The sequence below is a fragment of the Giraffa tippelskirchi genome, chromosome X, assembly GCF_054371585.1.
Source record: "Giraffa tippelskirchi isolate mGirTip1 chromosome X, T2T-mGirTip1v1.2.pri, whole genome shotgun sequence".
Taxonomy (NCBI): domain Eukaryota; kingdom Metazoa; phylum Chordata; class Mammalia; order Artiodactyla; family Giraffidae; genus Giraffa; species Giraffa tippelskirchi.
Window position 1 is genome coordinate 54603236 of NC_137289.1, and position 27524 is coordinate 54630759.

General features: G+C 34.9%; 1 protein-coding gene across 6 annotated transcripts in view; it reads left to right on the plus strand.

Annotated features, from left to right (window-relative positions):
* NRK (Nik related kinase) overlaps positions 1–27524 on the plus strand; it is a 126900-nt gene that overhangs the window by 82114 nt on the left and 17262 nt on the right. For all 6 annotated transcript variants that reach the window (XR_014075739.1, XM_081565346.1, XM_081565344.1 and 3 more), the window contains exons 14-23: positions 1506–1613; positions 5142–5209; positions 7026–7120; positions 9642–9739; positions 10924–11291; positions 12838–13174; positions 19551–19737; positions 20179–20334; positions 23135–23278; positions 25167–25325. Coding sequence is in view for 5 of the 6 variants with exons in the window: in XM_081565346.1 (XP_081421472.1) it covers positions 1506–1613; positions 5142–5209; positions 7026–7120; positions 9642–9739; positions 10924–11291; positions 12838–13174; positions 19551–19737; positions 20179–20334; positions 23135–23278; positions 25167–25325 (1720 nt within the window). In the remaining variant the exon portion in view is untranslated. The remainder of the gene's footprint in view (positions 1–1505; positions 1614–5141; positions 5210–7025; positions 7121–9641; positions 9740–10923; positions 11292–12837; positions 13175–19550; positions 19738–20178; positions 20335–23134; positions 23279–25166; positions 25326–27524) is intronic.

Genomic DNA, 27524 nt, shown 5'->3' on the forward strand with positions numbered 1-27524 from the left:
GCATTTTCTAAAACATTTTGTACATGCTTACCATAAGTACGACTTGTCTCACTTATTTTCCATCCATTTTACATCAATGACGTACCTGCATAGAACATGGCACAAGTTACAAATTCAAGTTAATAAAACTTCATTCTTCAAAATTCCCTAATATAAATAGATATATAGATAATTTGGCTGCAGTTGATGGATTCAATATGGCAAATCTGATCTGATACTGAAGGGTTTATGGGCTTCATACGCAAATTAAAGAGGTCAAAAAGACCATGAGAGCAGTCGTTTTCTAATACTTCATAGCATCTGTTTATATAAAAGGAATCATTGTAAAGATCCTAAATTAAACCCTGGTATCAACATCCATTTATCTAATAATAATTAATGTAGTTATTACAAATCAACCTTGTCTGAATGTCTCAATAAGGGAGTGTTTGGTTTGTGTCCATTGAGTTAATTGAGCAAATGCTGTTTCCCAGACATGTTTAACATGAGAAAAGGTAAAAGCAACAAGAGAAGCAAGACCCAAAAGGGGAAATGATTGTCTAGTCCCCCAAATCTGACAGATAAGAAACCAAATAGAGAAGGGATTGCAAGACAGCAAAGTGCTAATATTTGCCAGACATTAAGCGATCTAAAATGCTAACAACTATTCCCAATGAGCCCTAGTAACAATTGGATATAATGGTTTTTGCATTTTTTAAAGACTTTTATGCATTCCTGCAAGACTCTTGGTATTAGTAGCATAACACATTGCTTATTGTCTTCAGTGTTTTAAATATTTATGTAAGAAGCCATTCTAAAATGGAAGAAAAAGTCACTAAATAACAGCTACTAAACCCATGAACCTAGGATCTTGTATAGGCATTCCTGCCTTTATGTGTAACTGTCAAGGGAAATACAAAGAAAAAGAAAATTCTTGATGTTGTAATCAAGTCATAGGTCTTTCAAAATACCTGAAAATTTATTAGAATTTAAAGATGTATGTGTGTATTTCAACTCACTGGAAGGAAAGAAAACACATTTCCATTATTCTCTTTGTGTTGAAGAAATGTCGGTTCGCTTAAATGGGAAAACAGAAACTTTCCTAAACTCCTAGGACTCAAAGAGAAATATTTGCACTGCTGTACTGCAGATCTTCCATTGCTCAGGAGGACCAAACTTTGTAATTATAACCATTCATTAAATGTTAGAGTTTTGGGTTCATGAGTTAAGCTTTAGACCAGAGATTTTTAACCTGGGTCTAATAAGTGAGCTGCACGTAGTCAATGACCCCCCTAAAATATATGCAGAGACATGTGTCTTTCTATATACACTTTTCTACAGAGAATCTGTAGCATTACTCAGATGCTGAAAGGGATGCAGAACCAAAAACTACTGGAAACTACAGACTTAAATCAGTTTGAATATTGAGAAATTGTTTTTTAATTGAACAGTAAGATGATGATAATTGCTCCTATAATTTACAGTTTAACAGCAAGTAAGATATTTATTTTCCTTTTTGTATCAAGGACAAAGAAGATGAATCATCAGATAATGATGAAGCATTTCATTCGATTCAGGCTGAAGTCCAAATAGAACCATTGCAGCCATACATTCCAGATCCTAAAGAAAATGAGGTAAGTCTCTCAATATGAGTTACTGTGACACTAATAAGTGCATGGAACAATGGTTCTTAACTTTTTCATCTCAAAATCTCTTTTACTCTTAAACACTAAAGACCCCAAAAAGCTTTTGTTTACTCAGATCATGCCATTGAATATATAATGTATTATAAATTAAAACCGAAAATTTAAAATACCTATTACTTTATTTAAAAAGTAATAATAAGAAGCAAATTTTAGTGAAATAACAGTTCTCCATCTTGCTTAGTAGAAAACAGCTGGATTCTCATATCTGCTTCTGCATTCAATCTGTTACCATATGTTGTTTGAAAAGAAAATGTGAAAGTGTTAGTCACTCAGTTGTGTTTGACTCTTTGTGACTCCACGGACTGTAGCCTGTTAGGCTACTCTGTCCATGGGATTCTTCAGGCAAGAATGCTGAGGTGGGTAGCCATTCCCTTCTCCAGGGGATCTTCCCAACACAGGGATCAAACCCAGGTCTCCCACACTGAAGGCAGGTTTTTTACACTCTGGGCCACCAGGGAAACCCAAAAGATAGACTAACACCTGAATAGGGACATGAACCCTGGACCATCAGATTAAATGTCTGATGCTCTACTGACTTAGCCATCCAGTCCAACTGCTGAAGTATATGTGTAAAAGCTAGCTTCTCACATATTTGTGATTGAACAGGGAGAATTTCCATAGATTTTTCAGATAATTGTGGATATTCTTTGATAATACACCACAACTAGAGAAGTGGAGTCTAAAACCATATCAGTGAGATTTTGGATATTCAGTAATATTACAATCCATCTAATCAGCTATGAATAGATGTTTTGCTCATACACAATTTTATATCTTCATGCATTGGTCAGTTGGAAAATATTGGTTCACTGTGTATGTGGATCTTTCCAAATATACATTTGATTTCACAACACTAAAAATGGCATTAGTTAATATCATCAATTTCATCATAAAATTATTGAGTATTAATAAGCTGTCAAGTGCACAGTGATAGATGAGTCTAAAATTTTAATTTATTATTGAAAACTCAGTTTTATCATTGTTAAGAAATAACATCAATTGTTTTTCCTTGATTTGACAGGCTTACTTCATTGATTTTTAAATAAACTGCCTGCCAGATATCCAAGTTGAATAATCAGTTTGTCTCCTCAGTCATTCTTTTAAGTAAAAATATTGCCCATTAAAAATTCAGTAGTTTAGCTTATAAGACAATTGCACATACCTTTTCCCTTGATCAACTCTTTCTGAGATGTAGATTATGACAGGGTCTGACTCATTTTAACCTATTGTTTATTTTAGATTTATGGGAATAATCATGTCAGTCCTGGTATCTAGGTTGACTTTTGTCTTCACGAGTTTTTTAATAGCTATTTGCCACATGGTATTGGTGAAGAGTGTGGACAAGGTCCTGTCATTATAGACAGCATTCCTTACAGCTATTAATAGCTATCTAAAACTTTTTTGGTCACCGAGGGCAGATAGGTGGATTGGTGAAGAACTCAGACATTCTTGTTTTATTAATAGTGAGTCATTGCTACTCTTAATCAGGACAAGCACCCAAGATCACTATCTACTTCTTTCAAGATACTTCACAGTAGTCTATTATGATGTATGCCATGGACAGTTATCCTTTTTAAATATGTTCTTTCTGATAATAACAGTCTCTTGAAATGAATAACAGAGCACTGCTTTATCAATACTAGTTAGTGGCAGAAGGAACATATGCTGGATTGTATTATTTAATTACAAGAGACAATATGTCCCTCTCTCTGCCTTATTAAATGATGACTTTACTCATACCCAAGATGTTAATTATTACATAAGCATGATACCTTAAGCCCAAACTATAATGAGCTGTATCTCATTGGTTTGGAATACATCATTTGCCTTAATATATGCTATTCTTACTAATCATTTTCTTCTCCTCAATTTTCAAAAAAAAATATAGTCTATTCATATTAGTCATTAGCCTTTCTTATTATTGACCTTTATCTCTAATTTTGGCCTCTGGTTAACTAGTTTCAATAAACTTTCAAAGATTAGCTTCATGAACCAAGAGGCCTGGACTGAGTCAATACGATGCCAGTTATCTGAATCAAAAGTGGAAACAGTCAGTCAGATGTTTATAGTGCATACTACCAAACATCTGGTTGTATTGGAAAACATTCATTAGCAAAACATGTGAACGAGTGACAACATTTTTCATTTCTAGTCTATCTGTTGGAGTATAAAGAAAACCTCGATAGGTTGCTACATAAAAGGAAAAAATAGCATAGTAAGGTTAATATTGGAGAAGGCAATGGCACCCCACTCCAGTACTCTTGCCTGGAAAATCCCATGGACGGAGGAGCCAGGTAGGCTACAGTCCATGGGGTTGCTAAGAGTCGGGCACGACTGAGCGACTTCACTTTCACTTTTCCCTTTCATGCACTGGAGAAGGAAATGGCAACCCACTCCAGTATTCTTGCCTGGAGAATCCCAGGGACGGCAGAGCCTGGTGGGCTGCCATCTATGGGGTCGCACAGAGTCAGACACGACTGAAGCGACTTAGCAGCAGCAGCAGCAGCAAGGTTAATATGGTTTCTAGAAATTATAGAATGATTTTATCAGCATGAAAATACTAAATTTATTTTTCATTGTAACATTGAATTTTCCTTTCTAAAGAATCTAGTGTGACTGCCTTGCTGAATGTCAGAATGACCTATGGGGGGGTAGTTAAAAACTATTTTGAGTAGAAACCTAGAGATATAAAATTAAATGAGGCAAGGCAACACTTCGTGGCCCTATATACTAATATTGGCAGAAAGTAAATCTGTACCACAGATGGAAGTGGGCTCATTATATGTGCTCTTTCTCAAGTCTTTTGCTGTATTAGATGAATGAATAATTGATAAAATAAAATTAATTTATTTAGAATTGGAAAGTGTTTCAAACACTGATTATGATATGATAAAAGGGCATACTTCCTTAAAAATTAAACACTTTAGACTCTTGAGACATTTGAATAATGTATGTGTGTATGTTACAACTTTTGAAAATTTAGTATTATTTTAGAAGGGTAAGTGGGTGAAAAGTTTGAATTTCAAGTCTGGGCAAGAATTTTGAACTTGATATAAAAAGTAATATGATAATATAAAAGGAACATTAAATTATCAGATGGGAGGCCTACAGTCTGATTAAAGATATCCTTTGACTTGATGTAAATATTTAGAGAAATCATTTTCCATCTCCAGGATATAGATTCCTAAATAATAAAATGAGGGTGTTTGATTATATGATCTCCAGAATTGGTTGTTATACTAAAATTCAAGGCTATATTCAAAGATTTTGGTTAAGCAGTTCTAATGCCATACTATAAGTAATTAGGAAAATATGATTTATTTATGAAAATCAGATTTTATAAGTTGGGTTTTTAAGAAAATATCTCTATGTGAAGAATGACATTTTCCCATAAATTAGTAACTCAAAAAAAATTATGATCAAGAATTCTACTGAAGTTTTGCATTTTATCTCAAGGTTCAAGAGAGATCTGCTTCTATGCCTCACAACCAGGAGCGTGTACATCGTGTCAAATTCTCTTCAAGGTATGTATCTCTGATTTCTATATTCAGATTGCTCTGATTTACTATCATATGGAATATTAATGCTTATTTATTTGACGCTAAGTTCTATGAAAATTCAAAATTAAAATATTAGTGACAACATAGTCATCAATGATATCACTGACCCTTGTTTAAAACCCCAAAACTGCAACAATCCGTTAACTAGATCTTTCATATTTGGACGTACTGCAATCTCAGTGTTATTTAGTTTGATGATTAGCTGGTAAGATTCACAATTTAATAGAAGGAACAACAGTGAGTTCTTGAAAAGCCTTCAATTAGTAATTTACAATAAAAAGATGTGATATTTTAGTATATCAGGTACACTTCAATTACATATTTTATCATGTAGTACATCATGAACATCATGTACTACATGATGAAACACTCATACAATTGATAACCTCAGCAGCTAATGCCACAGAATGGGCAAACCTGAAATGACCTATAAGGAAAATCAAATCTAAAACTCAATATTATATCATTATTTTATACAAATCACTGTAATTTTTAACTCTATACTATTGATAATCATCACTAATTTTCAAAGATCATGTTTCATATTTTAGATGTTGTATGTCATGTGTTATGTTTGACTGCTAAATTTTAATATAGGTATTCCTTGAAAATCATACCCCCTCCAACTCCCAAATCATACTGAAGAGAACTTAGCCTATATTCATTCACTCAGTCATTCAGTGAATACTCACTGTATTCAAGATTCTGCACAGTATAGTCAGATGACGTAGAGCTGGTAGTATTTAGTATGTATATTCCTATCTTATTATTTTTTAAAACACCCATGAATTTATGTCATTTAGATTTAACTGGTAGGCAGAAATCTTGGAAAATTTTAAAGCAAAGTTGAGAACTTTCCCTTACTATGCATTCAGTGAATGAGTTGTCATGATCCTTCTGACAACAAGGAGGAGAAATCAGTTTAGTTTTTGTGTATCTGTTTTGGTATCATGGGTATAATATAAAATCAGTATGACTATTAAATTGTTAAACATGGGGTATATAAAAATTCAGTATTGCTTTTAAACTGAATTTGGTTGTTTTTTATCACAAAAAGGTTTTTGAATTTATGTATAGCAATTATATTTACTTTAGATATGGTTACATTTATGAAACAAATTTGACTGAACCTTGAGTCTTTTCTGAAATTCAGGGTCATAGAAAAGACTCTTGTCTGTTCCAGGCCTAAATCAGTAATCAAAGTACTTCCTATATAGAAATTTCAAAGCAACTGTAAAATTTAGCAGTGCTTGTCCAGAGAAACTTTCTAAATATTGCTTGAATTTGAATCCTGAAGACTAAAGTGTCCTATCTATCTATTTATTCATGTGTCTAATGCAGGATGACATTAAAAATCACAAATGTCAAGCATTTGAAATAAGGATGGTAATAGTAGAATATTTAAAATAACAATAACTTAGCTTTTTATCATGTTAAAATCCTCACATACACTATAAATTTATGATTATTGCTGTTTTACCTAGGTAATAATAATGTCTGAATATTAGTTTAAAGAAACTTTATAGAAATTTTTAGAAATAAACATGATATGTGAAGGAAACATATACTTGTATAGGGACAGTTTTTTTATATTTTAGAAATTGTTTCTCTTTTCTAGATAAAATAATAGATTTGCAGAAATTGGAAAATATTACTTAAGTTCTACTTCTTTCAGTTTGATATATACCCATATACTTAAAACTGTTGGTCTTGATGTTGAGTTATACATTCCCTTTTTGAATGTTAGGACATGGCACATGCTTTTCTGTCTTTTCATTAGTGTTCCTCAGCGGTCTCTTTTGGAACAAGCTCAGAAGCCCATTGACATCAGACAAAGGAGTTCGCAAAATCCTCAAAATTGCCCAGCAGCATCAGGTGATTCAAAGCACAAAGTTTAAACAGTCAAAACGGAGTTAATGTTTAACAGTTTATTTTGCAAAAGTCAAGAAAGAATTTCAAGAAGGAATGAATCAATAGTGTCAGGGAGGCCAAGTAGGATTAAGACCAGGAGGTCATTGGATTTGGCAGTCAGTGATGACCTTTGAAAAATGGAGAGTAATTTTTCTGAAGTTTCTTTTTTCAGTTGGGTAATAGTTAAGAATGTGTCTAGGGAGATGGAGGGTTGGAGTTCAGCTTTAGTTTCTATACCATGTGTGAAAAATATGGGAAGGGAACTTGAGAGAGGCCTCTCCAACAGATTAAAATTTATAGACAATCTTAAGAATATTGACATACTGGATGGACTAGTTGTGGGCATGTGTTTTATTTATCAGTTTGTTTTTTTACCTTCTCAAAGTAAAACATATACAGTATCTCATAAATGTTAAAAATTAATATAGTTACTCAAAAAGAAAAAAATTAACAAAATCATACCAAATAGCTTCACAAATTGTGATATGAATTTCAAATAAGTATTTTATTTTATGATGTACTTTTGAGAGAGTTTAAATGAATTACAGATTTATGAAATATCAGGATAAACAAAGTCAAAATTATGCCTTGGAACATAAAATCTGGCACTATCTACTTTTAAGCAATTCAATTAAGTTAAGCATGGGGAAAATGTCTGACTGAGTCCCCAGGTCACCTGTAAAAATATAGCATATAGATTTTATTAAAATGTTAATACTTAAATGAATATATAGGTGTACTGTATGAAAATCAGATATTCAAAGACCTGAATTTTTAAAGGTCATTCTTCTTCTTAGGAAACTCAGATAGTGATGTACTTCCTTTAAATAAGAGTGTCCCCTCGTACAGAAATATTATATTGTGAGAAATAATACAAGCCTATGTGAAGAGAAACTTCAGCAATTTTTTCCCTCAGAATCTTTCTGGTTTGACCAGGGTTAATTTGCTAATACTAAAGAAGCAACTAAAAATTGAAGATTTATTCATGTTGTTTATTTTGAAATAAGGAAATTCTGGACTAGGCCCCAAAGCAGTTATGAACAGTGTTGGGAGAGAGAAAGGGAGAGTATCTATGTAGATAATAACTAAAGTTCTTTTCAGCTCTAAAATTCTATTATTTTATTGTGTGTGCTATATAGATGATTTGAAGTTCCCATGACATTACATACCTCATGATACAGGAAATCAGAAAACCTTACTACAAATTTGCCTCAAAATTTCAAACATTCACCCAAACTTCTTACTTAGCCTAATGGCACACCAAAACACTTACAAGAAAATAGTTTTCTGCAGAAATGTAATGAACTGCAAAGGTACAACAGTGTCAGAAGGCGTGAACACAAATTGTAAGATGTGTTCAGTATAATATCCTCAAAAGTTAGTAATATTTTCAAATACATGCTTTTTGGAGTTGTAGTGTCAATATTTTGGCTATATAAATATCAAGGCTGCAAATAAAAGAGAGAGAATACTATTTATCTTCAAAATCCAAGCACCCAAAAATAATAAATAGGGACTTGAAGGTCCTCTTAGTGAAGCTTTTTCTAAGTAAACTCACCCAGATCTACTGATCTTTGAACCTAAATATTCTCACCCTGTTTTAACCACAGATGTTATTTACTATACCACAAACCTTAATATAAAAAATCCAGACTTCTAATCTGGACAGATTTGCATTTTAAAAGAGAGAAAATATTTACACTATAAAATTGAACTGTGTGTTGTGATACAGCTAGCAAAATGTGACTGTTAAAATTAAAACTAAAATATAGAAAATGAAGTTAAATTTAAAATTCAGCCCCCCAGACACAAAGGCCATATTTCAAATGCTCAAAAGCTATCTGTGGATAGTGGCTAATGTATTTGACAGTGCAGATACTGAACATTTCTGTTACTGCAGAAAGTTGTATTGCAGAGTGCCTCTATAGAAGGGCTCACAGCTTTATAAAAAGGGCTAAGGTTTGTCACTTTTCAGTTGTTCATGTTTCAACTATATTGCAGTACTTGAGGATATATCATTGAGTGGAAATTGGGAGATTAAGGTTGAAGAGTAAACTCTCCTCTTGAAATTTTTGTCTAAACTATCATCTTCTATACACTGTTGGGCTCTTTTTCTACTGGTTATTAAGGGAAGCCAGGAATACCACCCTGCCCTTACTGTTCTTGATGCATTCTCTTTTTCTCATGGGACTATCTGCATACCAGTCTTACTATGTACCTTTTTACACAAAAATATTCAGCAAGTATATATTTAATATTAAAAATGAAAAAAAGCCACGTAGGTCTAACAGGACAAACTTTGAGTCTCTCTCTACCTGTGAAAACAGAACATAGGATCTTTGCCCCATAAGAATTTATCAAGTGATCTCTCCTGAATGGAAAGAGGCTACAAGAAAAATACCAAGAGATTGAAGTGGTTCACTATAGAAATGAAGATAATGGCTGTGATTACCACTGTTACTAATGTCTTTTTGGCATTCTACAGAATCTTCTTCTGAGGAAGTAAGTCCTGTGACCAGGAGGAGGTCCCAGTCATCACCACCTTATTCTACAATTGATCAGAGTTTGCTGGTTGATATTCATGTAGGTTTCCATCTTAGTTCTTAACATATTTATATTTGTTCTCTTTAATCTTCAATTTCTTTTGACTTACATATTTTCATCTTCATTTGAGGGAAAGGTTAAAGTGTTCAGTTTTTAAATTAATCTTTAAAATATAGATTTCTATTGTTAGGTCAGTATACAGAATATGAAATCTAGAAATGGCATTTGATATGTAAAACATTTAATTGATGATAAAATATTTTATTTTCACATTCTAGTATCAGAATATATTTGAGAGAGGAGAGACAAAAAATTAACAAGTACTGTTTAAATGCTCATTTTTTGTCTAATATCACTTCTTAGAAGATGAGGCAATGGATAAAGATTAAAAAAATAGTGAAAAATAAAATGCCTTCTAATTTCATAAATAAAAAGGCCTTCTAATTATTTTTGCAGTGTGCTTTCAGATCATTCTGTTTTACTTTTGTAATTACCTCTACCCTACTATACATATACCCCTTTCAGATTGCTCAGAGATTGCTTATAGGACATTGTGTGTGTGTGTGTGTGTGTGTGTGTGTGTGTTAGTCGCTCAGCCGTGTCCAACTCTTTGTGACCACGTGGACTGTAGTCCATGGGATTTTATAGGCAAGAATGTTGGAGTGGGTTGCCATTTCCTTCTCCAGGGTATCTTCCCAACCCAGGGATTGAACCTGGGTCTTCTTCATTGCAGGTGGATTTTTTTAAGGTGGATTTATGTTGGTTTGCTTCTTAGAAGTGTTTGCATTACTTTAAGATAATCTATGTTGTATAAAACTAGAGTGGGGAAATTAACACATCAATTTTAAGAGCTATGTGTTAATCCCAATATCAAAGGATAAAACAAAAGGAAAAAAAGTGACACTCTTCTGTAGAGTGTCAAATCATCTGTCTTCTTCTCCAACACCAAAACCAAATGTCTAGTTCTCAGCAGATAAATAGAGCTAATTAAAAACAAAGTGAGTAAATTTTGCCCTGTGTGATCTAGAAATGCCGTTAAGGATCACAGCCTGAGGTTTGGGTTTTGGTGGCTCATCCTTATAAAAATGTTGGCTCTACCTAAGGAGTGAACATCTTCATTTCAGTTGAAAATATATTTTAAAATATTGTCAGCTTGGAAACTTTCCAATCTAGAAGAAAATGAAGGCTACTAGAGACTACATTAACCTTTCTTGTGCACACAGGTTCCAGATGGATTTAAAGTAGGAAAAATATCACCCCCCGTTTACTTGACAAATGAATGGGTAGGCTATAATGCACTATCTGAAATCTTCCGGAATGACTGGTTAACTCCTGCACCTGTTGTTCAGCCACCTGAAGAGGATGGTGATTATGTTGAACTCTATGATGCTGGTGGTGATACTGATGGTGATGATGGTGATGATTCTAATGATGCTTATGAAGATAGTTATGACCATGACAATGGCAGTGATGAGTTGGATAACCAGCTTGATCAGGCTAATGATGTTGGTGAAGACCATGATGATGATGACAATGATGAGGTTATTGATGACAAAGGCAATAATCCTGATGATGCTCCTAGCTGGCCAAGGTTGGTTTTCTTGGATTACTTGCATTGTCCATGTTTTATAATTTCAGAACAATTTGTATCTTTGGTTTACCTTTAAACTTTGTCACCAGGAGGGTGAATGAATTGCTTTTGCGTATTGGTAAATGGTTGATTTTCAATAATAGATTTTTAAATTATTTTATTAAAATTATTTTAATGCAAAACACTTAATTTTGCATTTCTTGTAATATTATATTTTATTAGCATTCAACTCTTTATTAGGTTCTTTACAACTGGGATTGTCTGGGTGTTTCTCTTAAAATTAATGCTACTGAATCATTCTGCCCTGTAAAATACAATGAGTGTGATAAATGTGGTGACAAATTAAGTAGTGTGCTTCTTAATAATTGTAAGTTGAAGCCCTGATGTTTAGGGCTTTAGAGAACAAAACCTCTAAATTTGCTGAGAAAAATGAAGTACAAATATGATACTCACTTGATAGTTTTAAGCTTCAACTTACTAACATCCTTGAGACTCTGAAAACTGCTGTAACTAAATTCAATGCTCATTCAGTTTTATCTTCTTACAGAGTAGCTACTCAAAGTGATAATATTTAGTGAAGTATTATTTTTGCATACCACCAGTTCTTTGCCTATATATAGTTAATTGGTCCTGCTTTATAAACAGCCAGTGTGTTCTTATTTTACATTTGCTTATGGTTTGTATTTAAACTGCTCTTAAAGATGATTGATTAACATAGTATATTTTTGTATTTTTAGAAAAATAACAGTGGGAAAATTGTTTGCTTTATAATATTGAAATTCATGTTTTGTTAATTTTCAACTGTTACTGGGGCTTTATATGACAGAATAGACTACAGATTATTCAACATTTTTTCTTTTTTTACCAACTAAGAAAACTACCAGGAATTCTGATCTCAAATTCATTTGCTTTTAGAATTATCATAGTTATTTATTTATGTTGTCTCTTATGCAAAAGATTATTGAGACATTTTGCTAAGCTTGGTGGTCCTAGTAAGTAATTAAGTGACTATCTTAACTAAATGAGATCTATATTACTGAACTTCCTGGTGATAGTAGTTAGAACAATCAATGAAAATCTGTTGCAGAATGGATGATACACATGTTAGAAGATCGAGGCATGTGTTTAACATAAATTAAATCATAAGAAATATTCAAATATGTTGTGGTTGAGCCAAAAATATGGGCTTGATCATTCGTGTGGTCTGTGAAGTTGCTAATGTACAAAATAGTCTATGATTTAAGGGAAAAAACAACATATTATCGCTGCTAACCTAATACAAGTTCCTAATACAGTATACAAGTCCTTTTCCATCTGTCATGCAAATGTAGCCCGGGAGTTGATGGTGACTATGATGTTAATTCAGTATTAAGATTGACAGGACATAGGGACATTTTTCATATCTATATCATACCAGTAGTGTTCACATAGAGCAAAAACATGCCTGGAGATGATACATAAGTGTTAGCCAACCTAATTTTGTTTCATTTGTTGACATTTATTTCCGTTGGGTGACTTTCTATCATTAATTGAATCTTGTTATCAGGCCAAGCTGTGACAGAGGCAGAAGCTACAAGGAAGATGGTGAAGATGGAAGTGATAGAGGAGAAGGATGTTTCAGCAGCTATGGAAGTCAGAGAGTTAATAGAAGCCATGGAGGAAGTGCAGCCCATGGGGACAGTGCAGACATTGGAGACCATGAAGAATACAGAGCGAATGTAGGCAGTGGAAGAAGAGGCACGGAGCGTAATGGAAATGAGGGAGTCAGTGGAACCAATGAAGAGAGTGAAGGCCAAGAGCTCAATGGAGGAGAAAACTGCTCAGAGACAGATGATCCAGTATTGGAGAGACCAGCATTCCAGGAATTTGAACATCAACTAGAGGTAATACACCATTTGAAAAGGAGAATGAATTCATCTCCTTGTAAATGCATTTTATCATGTGATATGTCATATTTCCAGCCATTACAAATATGTTTTAAACTTCTATTCCAAAGTCTTAAACATTTTAAATTTATCTGTAGATACATCTTTATTTCTTCTAATTTGGATGCTTCCTATTTTCTTCCAAGAACAAAAATATCTTCTTTGTCCACCTCTATTACTCAGATCATATGCTTGGTATCAGTTCAGTTCACTCACTCAGTCATGTCCAACTCTTTGCAACCCCATGGACTGCAGCACACCAGGCTTCCCTGTCCATTACCAACTCTCGGAGCTTACTCAAACTCATATCCATCGAGTTGGTGATGCCATCCAACCATCTCATCCTCTGTTGTCCCCTCCTCCTCTTGCCTTCAATCTTTCCCAGCATCAAGGTCTTTTCAAATGAGTCAGTTCTTCACATCAGGTGGCCAAAGTATTGGAGCTTCAGCTTCAGCATCAGTCCTTCCAATCAATATTCAGGACTGATTGCCTTTAGGATAGACTGGTTGATCTCCTTGCAGTCCAAGGGACTCTCAAGAGTCTTTTCCAACACCCCAGTTCAAAAGCATCAATTCTTCAGTGCTCAGCTTTCTTTGTGCTCCAACTCTCACATCCAAACATGACTACTGGAAAAAACATAGCTTTGACCAGACAGACTTCTGTCGGCAAAGTAATGTCTCTGCTTTTCAACATGCTGTCTAGGTTGGTCATAGTTTTTCTTCCAAGGAGCAAGCATCTTTTAATTTCATGGCTGCAGTCACCATCTGCAGTGATTTTGGAGCCCAAGAAAATAGTCTGTCACTGTTTCCATAGTTCCCCCATCTATTTGCCATGAAGTGATGGGACCAGATGCCATGATCTTAGTTTTTTGAATGTTGAGTTTTAAGCAAGATTTTTCACTCCCCTCCTTCACTTTCATCAAGAGGAAATGGCAAATGGAAAAGGGAATGGAGAAGGAAATGGAGAAGGAAAAATAGAGAACCCCCTGAACAGTATGCTTGGGATAGTGTCTCAATACATATATTTTTTCTGGGAGATTTTTATTGTGATAGAATACACGTAACAGAAAGTTTCACATTTTAACTATTTTTAAGTGTACAGTTCAATGGAGTTAAGTACATTCACAATGTTGTACAACCATTAATACTATTAATTTCAGGAGATTTCTTATCACCTCAAACAATTAACTCCCCATTATCCCCCCAAGTTCCCAATAACCTCCATTCTGCTTTTGTATAGGTACCTTATATGAGCAGAATCATACAATATTTGTCTTTTTCTGTCTGTCTCAGCATAATATTTTCAAGGTTAATCCATTTAGCATCATGTATCAGAATTTCCTTGCTTTTTAAGGCTGAGCAATATTCCATAGTATGAATATATCACATTTTGTTTATCCATTCATCTTTTGATAGACACTTGAGTCATTTTCATCTTTGGCTGCTGTGAACATTGGTGTACACAAGTATCTGTTGTCAGAGCCGCAGTTTTTAGTTCTTTGATCTGTATACCTATGAATGGAATTATTAACTTGTATTTTAACTTTTTGAGGAACTGTTAACACAGACAGTTTAAACAGAAGTAATGTGCTGTGTTTAGACAATGCTTTTGACATTCAAAAAACATTTACTGACTTTATAGATAAGTTTAAAAATACTCAAGTAGCTTCACAGATGGTAGATAAATAGGAATTATCACAGAGAAGACTTCTTGAAACATGTGCTATTTGAAATAGTTCTTGACAAATGTGGAGTACTGGATATCTGAAAACAGAGCTGAGATTCCAGACAGAGGAACTATCATGTCAATTTACTTCCCCAGCCCATTGTCCTATCATACAAACTAACTTAGAAGATGCCTTGCTCTATCATGAATTAATGACCCTATGCCAGCAATTTCTTCTGTCTGTATGGCTTCCCCTTACCTATTCTCTGCTTTTGAACTAGTCATCCTTCATGACCCAACTCATACTATGTTTAATCCATCCTTGACAACTGTTCTTCACCTACTCATCCAGTCCCAGGGTCCACCCTAAGGCTTGGTTTATGGTAGGCATACAGTAATTACGGTAAGAAATCAAGGAAGAATCAACAAAATTAGAAATGAAAATGGAGAAATCACAACAGACAACACAGAAATACAAAGGATAATAAGAGACTACTATCAGCAACTATATGACAATAAAATAGACAACTTGGAAGAAATGGATGAATTCTTAGAAAAGTATAACCTTCCAAAACTGAACCAGGAAAAATAGAAAATATTAACAAACCCATCACAAGCACAGAAATCAAAGCTATAACCAAAAATCTTCCAACAAACAAAAGCCCAGGACTAGATGGCTTTACAGCTGAATTCCACCAAAACTTTAGAGAAGAGCTAACACCTATCCTACTCAAACTCTTCCAGAAAATTGCAGAGGAAGGTAAACTACCAAACTCATTCTATGAGGCCGCCATCACCCTAATACCAAAACCAGACAAAGATGCCAAAAAAAGAAAACTACAGGCCAATATCACTGAAGAACAGAGATGCAAAAATCCTCAACAAAATTCTAGCAGATAGAATCCAACAACATATTAAAAAAAATCATGCATCATGACCAAGTGGGCTTTATCCCAGGGATGCAAGCATTCTTCAATATCTGCAAATCAATTAATGTGATAGACCACATTAACAAATTGAAAGATAAAAACCATATGATTATCTCAATAGATGCAGAGAAAGCCTTTGACAAAATTCAACATCCATTTATGATTTAAAAAAAAAAAAACCTCCAGAAAGCAGGCACAGAAGGAACATACCTCAACATAATAAAATCCATATGTGATAAACCCACAGCAAATATTGTCCTCAATGGTGAAAAATTGAAACCATTTCCCCTAAAGTCCAGAACAAGACAAGGGTGCCCACTCTCACCACTACTATTCAGCATAGTTTTGGAAGTTTTAGCCACAGCAATCAGAGAAGAAAAAGAAATAAAAAGAATCCAGATTAGAAAAGAAGAAGTAAAACTCTCACTGTTTGTAGATGACATGATCCTCTACATAGAAAACCCTAAAGACTCCACCAGAAAATAACTAGAGCTAATCAATGAATATAGAAATGTTGCAGGATAAATATAAAATTAACACACAGAAATCCCTTGCATTCCTATACACTAACAATGAGAAAACAGAAAGAGAAATTAAGGAAACAATTCCATTCACCATTACAACGAAGAGAATAAAATACTTAGGAAGAAATCTACCTGAAGACACAAAAGACCTATATATAGAAAACTATAAAACACTGATGAAAGAAATCAAAGATGATGCAAATAGATGGAGAAATATACCATGTTCATGGATTGGAAAAATGAATATAGTGAAAATGAGTATACTACTCAAAGCAATCTATAGAGTCAATGAAATCCCTATCAAGCTACCAACCGTATTTTTCAGAAAACTAGAGCAAATAATTTCACAATTTGTATGGAAATGCAAAAAAAAATCAAATAGCCAAAGCAATCTTGAGAAAGAAGAATGGAACTGGAGGAATCAACTTGCCTGACTTCAGACTACACTACAAAGCTACAGGCATCAAGACAGTATGGTCCTGGCACAAAGACAGAAATATAGATCAATGGAAGAAAATAAAAAGCCCAGAGATAAATCCACCCACCTATGGACTCCTTATCTTTGACAAAGGAGGCATGAATATACAGTGGAGAAAAGACAATCTCTTTAACAATTGGTGCTGGGAAAACTGGTCAACCACCTGTAAAAGAATGAAACTAGAACACTTTCTAACACCATACACAAAAATAAACTCAAAATAGATTAAAGATCTAAATGTAAGACCAGAAACTATAAAACTCCTAGAGGAAAACAGAGGCAAAACACTCTGTGACATAAATCACAGCAGGATCCTCTATGACCCACCTCCCAGAGTAATGGAAATAAAAGCAAAAATAAATAAGTGGGACCTAATTAAACTTAAAAGCTTTTGCACAACAAAGGAAACTATAAGCAAGGTGAAAAGACAGCCTTCAGAATGGGAGAAAATAATAGCAAATGAAGCAACTGACAAAGAATTAATCTCCAAAATATACAAGCAGCTAAATACCAGAAAAACAAAAAACCCAATCCTAAAGTGGGCCAAAGAACTAAACAGACATTTCTCCAAAGAAGACATACAGATGGCTAACAAACACATGAAAAGATGCTCAGCATCACTCGTTATCAGAGAAATGCAAATAAAAACTACAATGAGGTACCATCTCACGCTGGTCAGAATGGCTGCTATCAAAATGTCTACAAACAATAAATGCTGGAGAGGGTACAGAGAAAAGGGAACCCTCTTACATTGTTGGTGGGAATGCAAACTAGTACAGCCACTATGGAGAACTGTGTGGACAGTCCTTAAAAAACTGGAAATAGAACTGCCATACGACCCAGCAATCCCACTGCTGGGCATACACACCAAGGAAACCATAATTGAAAGAGACACATGTACCACAATGTTCATTGCAGCACTGTTTACAATAACATGGACATGGAAGCAACCTAGATGTCCATCAGCAGACAAACAGATAAGGAAGTTGTGGTACATATAGACAAGGGAATTTTACTCAGCTATTAAAAAGAGTGAATTTGAATCCATTCTAATGAGGTAGATGAAACTGGAGCCTATTCTACAGAGTGAAGTAAGTCCGAAAGAGGAACACCAGTACAGTATATTAATGCATATATATGGAATTTAGAAAGATGGTAACGATGACCCTATATACAAGACAACAAAAGAGACACAGATATGTAGAACAGACTTTTGGACTTGGTGGGAGAAGGCGAGGGTGGGATGATTTGAGAGAATAGCATTGAAACGTGTATATTACTGTTTGTGGAATAGATCTCCAGTCCAAGTTCGATGCATGAAACAGGGCACTCAAAGCTGGTGCACTGAGACAACTCTGAGGGATGGGATGGGGAGGGTGATGGGAGGGGTTTCAGCATGGGGGACACATGTACACCCATGGCTGATTCATGTCAATGTATGGCAAAACCCACCACGATATTGTAAAGTAATTAGCCTCTAATTAAAATAAATAATTAAAAAAAAAGATATCAAGGAAGGAAGGAAACAACAAAACAAACGAACAAAAAAAACAAGGAAGGAAGAAACTCCCTAGATGGTTTCCAATGGGAAAGCAATATCAGTAGAAAGGAATCTATGTCTGCCTGTCTGTCTGTGTATCAGTCTATCTACTTGTCTTTCTATCAACTCATCTGTTCATCCATCCTAGTAGGTAGCTATTACCTACCTCCCTAACTGCCTACCTACTTACCTTAATTAAAGACATTAAAACAAGATATCCCAGCATAGTTTTCATAGCACCCCTGGATACCTCCAGTTATCTTACGAAATGTTTTAAACGTTTGCAGAGAGAATGGATCTTCCCTTCATTTTCATTTTAAAAGGACAGGTTGCCATATAACACTTTTATGGTAAGAAAGGTCATAAAAACAAGGTTTTGATAGGACAGGATAACTGTCCTATCAATGCCAAGAATCACTGTTTAGACATAAAAGAAATGCTTATCGGCAAACAGGCTTACCAAAAAGAATTCGTATGTTTTTCAACCGGTTATGGCATCCCACATAAATTCTGTCACATTTTGTGACTTTATCCTTGAATTTCTTGTCTGTAAGTTAATAGAATCTAGCTAGATCTTCGTTGAAGCATTTTCACACTCTTATAATTGTGTTGGTTGATTTTCTATCATTAGCTTTGTCCTTTGACAAAATGAAATTGAATCCAGCACAATAGTACTTTTTTGTTTTTTCATGCAGCTATTTGACATAATGTAACTGAAAACATAAACTTTGGAATCAGACAGACTTTGGCTTCAAACTTTAATCCCCCTAATTATTTCTATGACCTTGAATAGATTGTTTAACTTCAATAAGCTTTAGTTTCCTTGTAAGTAAAAGGGAGATAATCAAACTTACTTTTGGTGTTGTTGCAAGGATTCACAACAATCTGTAAATAAGATGCCTAACAGGGTATCAGATGCATAGTAAAAATTCCACAAATTTTAAGTCCCAAAAGTATATAGCTGAGGATTTCATGCTCCATGAATTTCTGTTCTGACATCAGTTGTCTCAATATGTTAGTTCTTTTTTTTCTGCTAACATTGTTGAGTTCTACTGTTAAATGTGGGTTTTATAAGGGTAAAGAATTACAGATGTTACAAAATTTGCATTGCCTCTTTCAGGTAACCCCTAGGCTTCTTACATTTCTCTCACTGTTAATTTCCTAATAAAGTCAAAATCAATTTTTGATCATCTTTTAGGAGTCAGGCGGTAGAAGTGAGGCCTCAAATGCCATTGCCCCAGGAGCTGCACCCGCAGTACCTGATGCTGTGAGTGACACTGTGGACGTATCAGAAGTATCAACAGAATCAGGTTTCTCTGCCAGCCATTCATCTCCCTCCAATGATTCTGAAAGGACTGCAAATGCTGACTTTGCCAGTGCCATCTGTAAGTGTATTTAATATAATCTCCAAATGCTGCAGTCTGTTCCATATTAAATACAGTTTTTGACCACTGGTTCATTATCAGAAAAGAATCAAGTCATTCTGATACTTAGTTGACATAAATTCAGATGGATTTTTTTTAAATCTACTCTTCACTAAATCTTTATAGCACCTAAATTCGAACTATAGTTGAGAAATTGGTTCCCTCATCTGGATTTTATTTGATATCTAATCACAGTAACTTGAAGTGCATTCATATACAGAAATACATTCTGTCTTGATTTGTGTCATCTGATGATTTATGAGTTATAGAAATGATAGCTCCATAAAAAATAAAATACAATAAAGGAAAAGGAATTTTCCTAAGCTGTGTCTCATTTGTAAAAATACTCAAGTGCATATGGTGTGCACACTAGTAAGTTCTCTCAATATCTTCTCTTTACAGTATATGCTGGATTAGTGGAAATACCTGAGAAATCATCTAAGCGACGCTCTGATGTTAATGTTAACCCATTATATGTCTCTTATGAATGTAAAAAACCACTAATCCACATGTATGAAAAGGAATTCACTTCTGAGATCTGCTGTGGTTCTTTGTGGGGTAAGTTTGATTTCTTAAAACTGAGTTGTTGTATTTTGAAGAATACATTTTTATCTATATAAAAACTAGTGTAAAAACACAGATATAAAATATGTATTTGCTGTTTTCAGGGCTTCCCTGGTCACTCAGATGGTAAAGAATCTGCCTGCCATGTGGGAGACCTGGGTTCAATCCCTGGGTTGGAAAGATCCCCTGGAGAAGGGAATGTCAACCCATTCCAGTATTCTTGCCTGGATAATCCCCATGGACAGAGGAGCCTAGTGGGCTACAGTTCATGGGGTTGCAAAGAGACGGACACGACTGAGCGACTAAGCACAAAGCACAACTGTTTTCAATTATGCATACATGCTAAGTCACTTCAATCCTATCTGACTCTGTGTGACCCTGTGGACCATAGCCCACCAGGCTTCTCTGTCCAAGTGATTATCCTGGCAAGAATACTAGAGTGGGTTGCCATGCCCTCCTCGTTTCCAAGTATGTGTGTGTGTCTGTGTGTGTGGTATGTATGTGTTTGTATATGTTATTAAAGATACATATACACATGTATCTACACGCAGAGAGAGGAGTTAACTTGCTTATTTATTTTCACTCAGTGCAGTTTGATGTTTGAATTACTCCCTCTCCTGTTCATTCTGTTTTTCTTTATAATCTGAATTAACTTTGCTAAAATATAAAATTGGACTAGGTTATAATTATTTGAAAATTCAAGCTTAATATTTTTAATTTGTGATAGAATGCAATGGAAAATACCTAATGAAATTATTGCAAGAAATTTCTTCAAGTTCTTCTTTTTAAAATATCTTGAAGATTTGTAGAGAAAATTCCTTATATAATATCTTAACTTTGATAGATTTCTTCAATCCTTTATTCCAGAAAAACTTTAACTACTTGGTAATTCTAAGACAATTTTCTACCTCAAGCCAGTCTGAATCATAAATGAAATAGAATAAATGAATGCAAGGAAGTGAAAAATCCAAAATAAATGCCAACCTCCAACCTGCAGTTTCATAGATTTTGCTTAATGTATGATTGAACAGGGGACAGAATTTTAAATCAACAATAGAGCAGTGTAGCAAATATTGTAGTTTTGTGAAAAAAATAAGCCATCCTCAAAGTTCTACTAATATAATGTGTCAGATAACAAGAAAGCAAAGTTTACTTCATTATCATTTCAGTCAGGCAACTACCCAGAGATGAGCTTAATGTCTAGTAACCCATTTTTACAACTTGTGGTTTTATATTTTAAAATATAAAAGATTATAGTATGTGTCACCATGGTAGAACAAGATGCCCCAAGTGGCCGCTGCCAGTGTCTCAGTCCCCAGGAGTGTCCCAGTTGATTCGTGCCTCTCCAAGGGGATTCTCCAAGATCAACAAGTGGGTCTGACCCAGGCACCTTTCAAACCACTGTGTCTGCCTTGAAACTTGAAGCATATGAGATTTTGTGCATGCCCTGTAAGAATGGAATTTCTTTTACTTATGGCCCTCCAGCTCTCCTGAACATAAGCCCCACTTGATTTGCAAAACCAGTTGTTCTAGGAGCTCATCTTCCTAGTGCCAGACCCCCGGGCTGGGGAACCCAATGTGCATCTTGGACGCCAAACTCCTTGGGAAGAACCTCTGCGGTTATGATATTCCTCTTGTTTATGAGTCATCAACTCTTGGATATGGGTCTTTACTAAACTGAATCTCTGTCATTCCTTCCCATCTTGTTGTGGCTCCTTCTTTATGTCATTAGTTGCAGAAAATCTTTCTGCTAGCCTTCAGGTCATTCTCATAGACAGTTGCTCTGTAAATAGTTGTAATTTTTGTGTGCCCATGGAAAGAGGTGTGTTCAGGGTCTTTCTACTCCACTGTCTTGATCCTGACCCCCATTTGAAGTGCATTCTAAATTTAGTTGAATCTGCTATTTTAGTCTTCTCATTCAGTCTTTTTTTTATTTTAAATTAGTTTATTTATCTATTTTTTACCTTTATAATATTGTATTTGTTTTGCCATACATTGACATGAATCCACCATGGGTGTACATGTTTTCCCCTTCCAGAACCCCCCTCCCACCTCCCTCCCCATCCCATCCCTCCGGGTCATCCTGGTGCACAGTGCTTATATTTTAATGAATAGAGCCAGCACACAAATAACAGAGTATAGGAATGTAAATACATGAAAGTATGAACTAATTTTATAGATATTCAGCAATATAAGTTTTTTAATACATGCATGAACACAGAATCACTCAATTTTAAAATAATTTGCATATAATTATTTAAAAGTATTAAATCCCTGTTATAGTTAGGAATGAGAAACCAACAAGAGGGAAGGGATATATGTATCCCTATGGCTGATTCATGTTGAGGTTTGACAGAAAACAACAAAATTCTGAAAAGCAATTATCCTTCAATTAAAAAATAATTAATTCTTTTTTTAAAAAAGACTTGATATATACTAGGCCTCATGAATATTTAATAGTAACTTTTAAAAGAGTTGACTGATTTTTGTAAAGTTTGGGACATTACTAAAAGGTACTGAGATATATATAAAGTTCTATCTGTGTAATGGCATACCAGACACCAGCCAGTAGAATATTACCAGAGGGTGTTATTTTCTATATTTTAATGAAAATAAATTTGTTCTGTTAGTAGAGAGTTCCTTGTTACACAGAATGAAGTCAACAGTAGCTTAAAATGACAAACATCACCTTTACATAGATCAGCACACTGGAGGAGCAAAAATACTAATATAAATGCAATTATAAAAATGTAATCTGAGCTAATATAGCACTTTTCTTTTTATATATGAACAGGAGTGAATTTGCTGTTGGGAACTCGATCGAATCTGTATCTGATGGACAGAAGTGGAAAGGCAGACATTACTAAACTTATAAAGAGAAGACCATTCCGTCAGATTCAAGTTGTAGAGCCACTCAATTTGCTGATTACCATCTCCGGTTTGTTTAAGAACTAAAATTAGCTGAGTCATTATGCAGATTAATTAGGTTGTAAACTGGGCTAAAGACTTTCTCAAGTGAAAGTGTTCCTAAGAAAGCACTGTAAATATAACCTTTAATTGGGACACCAGGCTTTCCTACTTGTATTTTCTTAACTATTTACAATTTAAACTTCTGACTCTCCTTTGGTGTCTGGATATTTGATTGCAATGTACCTCTACTAGGTCAGGGATAAGAAAAACCATGCCATTTGCATCCTATCAGGTCTTCCCTCAGTAACCTTGCACAACTTTGGACAGCTTCAGCCATCCATGCACTCACCACCGCAGTAACCTCCACTATATACCTTTCCTGTGATGTGTTAGAAGCAACGAAGAACAAAGAGGCCAATAACTGGATAAAAATGAGACTCTGATGTACCTGCCACAGCCCTATAATAAGGGTCTACAGATAGGCTTAGTAACAAGAATGGATCCTCTATTCTTCCCACATAGTAGTTGAACTTTTTAGTTTGGGTCAGTCAGAGCCTGAACCTTGGAATATGAGAGATCAAGGATATGAATGTTAATAATTATTGTGATTACTAAACAGTACTATCAGGAAAGCACTAACATTAGTGCTGACTTTAGGCAAAAAATTACTCTTGAAAGATTAGGAAAAAATGTTAAATGTTTTAACTGTAGAATAAAATGATGCTAAACACAGTAATTTTTATGTGCTTATATACTTCCTGTCTGTACCTAATAACGATATTGTACATTAATTAATGATTATATATAGTCCTAAATATGATTAATGTTGCTTTAAGTTTTGGTTAGAGAAAATCCTCTAGAAATATATACCAAAATATCATGATTTTTTAAATCATTTTTCATGGCCATTCATTTATAATTGTTTGAGGCACACAGAAGCAACATTTAGTTTTTGAATACATCTGGATGGCTTGCAGGCTGCACATCTGGATAACAGATTTCTTTTTATCCAGCTTTCTCTAACCCAAATATTCTCTTTTTATTGCTGAAGTTTCTCTTGAATGTGGATTATTTTTGCATCAGATAGTACAGAGAACATCAGTATAGAAAGATAACCCGATAGTTTGGAACTCAACTTTATTATTTGAGAACAGAATGGCAATAGATATAGATACTTGAATTCTAACAGTGCTCAAAAATGTGTAAAAATACGTTTAAGATTACATAAATAAGATCTTATTGTTGGGCCTAGAAATCTTATAGTCATAAATCCTAAAAATGACTATAAAGTCACTATATATGAAAATAAATGTGTGATTTTGATGGCTTTTTTTCCTGAAAGAACTGTAAGAATTTGATGGGATAGACCATTAGAAAAAAATAACATTAAAGATAGATTGGGCTGAGAAAAAATAATAAACTGTTCGATTTCTTTTTAAGTTTACTGGAATGAAAAAGTACAGGCCCATCTTACTGGCTGAGGATGCCTAACAGTCAATACACCAGACATATTTTCTCATATATGCACACTACCAGAGATACCTTCTGGGTCTCTGAGTCCCAAAAAAGTCATGGCTTAGATAAAAAGCTAAGGTACAAATGAATGGATGGTAACTCTCTTGCCCTCACAGTAGCAGTCTTAACCTGTTCCAAAGAAGTATTGTATATTCACTTCTACATCGATAGCTGGTAGACACTTCAGCTATCTCTTGGAAGTGAGAGACTAAAAGAAACTTTGCTATCATATTTCCAAACTCTAAAGGGGAGACTCAATGCAGTATAGTTTTTTTTTAAGTGCTTTTTACTTTAATTAAAAGATTTGATTAAAAAGACAAAATACCTTTACCTTTTTTTGTTCTTCTAATATGTAAAAAAAAAGACTGAATTAAAACATTGTGTCTTTTCTTATCTGTCAGGCCGTAAGAACAGACTTCGAGTGTATCATTTGACCTGGCTGAGAAATAAGATTTTGAATGATGATCCAGAAAGTAAAAGAAGACAAGAGGAAATGCTCAAGACAGAAGAAGCCTGCAAAGCAATTGATAAGTTGACAGGCTGTGAACACTTCAGTGTCCGTAAGTCTCATTTCATGTTTGTTTTTGTTGTTGTTGTTTAGTCATTGCCATGTCCGACTCTTTTGCGGCCCCTTGGACTGTAGCCTGCCAGGCTCCCCAGTCCTTCGGATTTCCCAGGCAAGAATACTGGAGTATGTTGCCATTTACTTCAGCTATATAAACTTTGCCTCCCTTCATTTGGTGAAGTACATTCTTGTGAAAGGCAAAGTAGAGAAAGGAAAACATTTGCACCTTCAAATACAAAAATGAGTAAATTTCTCTGAGACATCTTTCAAGTCATTTATGTCACAATAATCGCTGTTATTGAAAAAATATTGATTGGCTAAAATAGCTGTTGAAGTTAAATTTGGTTTACTTTTTCTCCTTTCTTCCCTTCCCACTCACTCTAATTAGTTCACATTAACTGATGTTCCTTCCCGCTTCTATTTAACTTCAATTGTATAAATGTTAATGTGTCTTCAATAACCTGCAAGGAGATTTATATGACATTGTCTTTCCTTGGAACAGCAATAAAATAGGATCCCATAATGATTCCTTTTTTAAAAACTGGAAAATCCCTCTTAATACTGACCAAGAAACTTTACCATGAGTCAAAAAGAGAATTCATCAATTATCTGCTGGCTCTTATTCCCACTGATGATATTCATGAGTCTAATTGCTAAATATTTCCTGTCTGATTAGTGTGTTTTAATATCCCCTGTGTCTTCACAACCATCCACTGTGGAGTGGAGTAACAAATCCAGGGTCTCAGAGTCCTGCTGTCATCTCTCAACAACTTGGAATTAATGTTATCCCATTCTTTCTATTTCTGAAGCAAATCCCCTCTACTCTTAGCCTTTTTTCCTTCTTTCCTCTTTACTAATTGTCTATCAGTCAGAACTAGTGACATAGATAAGAGATAGTTGGAATCACATAATATGAGTTGTGGCAGGATATTTTTATCCTGACTGACCATTTCTGTTCTGCATACTAAGAAGCTTTCCCAGGATAGGTTTCATATATGTATACATATGTGACCCCATGTACTGTAGCCTACCAGGCTCCTCCATCCATGGAATTTTCCAGGCAAGAGTACTGGAGAAAGTGTGAAAGTGTGAGTCGCTCAGTCGTGTCCGACTCTTTGCGACCCCCTGGACTGTAGCTCACCAGGCTCCTCTGTCCATGAGATTCTCCAGGCAAGAATACTGGAGTGGGTTGCCATTTCCTTCTCCAGGGGATCTTCCCGACCCAGGGATCGAACCCAGGTCTCCCACACCGCAGGCGAATGCTTTGCTGACTGAGCCACCAGGGAAGCCCAAGTGGAGTGGGTGGCTATTTCCTTCTCCAGGGGATCTTCCCAACCCAGGTATCGAACCCGGGTCTCCTGCATTGCAGGCAGACGCTTTACCATCTGAGCCACCAGGGAAACCCGTATACATATGTATATACACACAAATAAAGATGGAAATGAGTGCCCAGACAACTTAAGCATTAAATAAATATACTATTTTCCTCTAGTTTTATGTATCACTACTTTAATATTCCCAGATGTCAACCCAGAAGTTGATATAGCAGAAGTACCTCTTACTAACTTATCAAGTTTTTAGTTCAATAAGAGAGAGTTTACAAAGATAGTCAACCTTGCAAAGATAGTCCTGTGCGTTTGTGAAACAGATGGACTAGTTTAGTTCAGTTTTCCTGGTTGACTGCATTCCAATCCATCCCAGCTCTCATAACAACCAAGAACACTTGTCCTACTGATGAGTGAAACAGTAGCTCCTTCCCAAAGGAGAATAACAACATAACCATACTTGCATGGTATTTTCATAGCCTTCCAAGTTCCACAAAATAGTGGACTGATACCAATCACTGCCATATATTAAAATTATCAGCAGTATTTGCTTAAAAGAGAATTTGTTTGCTTGTTGGGGGATTTATTAATCATAATTCTTTGACCTACTTCTGAACAGTTAAAAAAAGAGAGAAAGAAAGAAAGTGAAGCTAGACTCAGAGAGGCAGAGACACAGAGTGAGAGAGTAGGAGAGAGGAAGGGAGAAGAAAGGAGAGAGAATTCTTATATATTAGTCTTAGATGAAGTCTGACTAGAGAAGACAGCAGCAGTATCTCTGCCAAAGAAGAGGGATTTAGCACAAACATAAATCTAGAAGTAGGACAACATATTTCATAAGAGCCAGAAGGTCTGGCCAAGGGCAAACATAT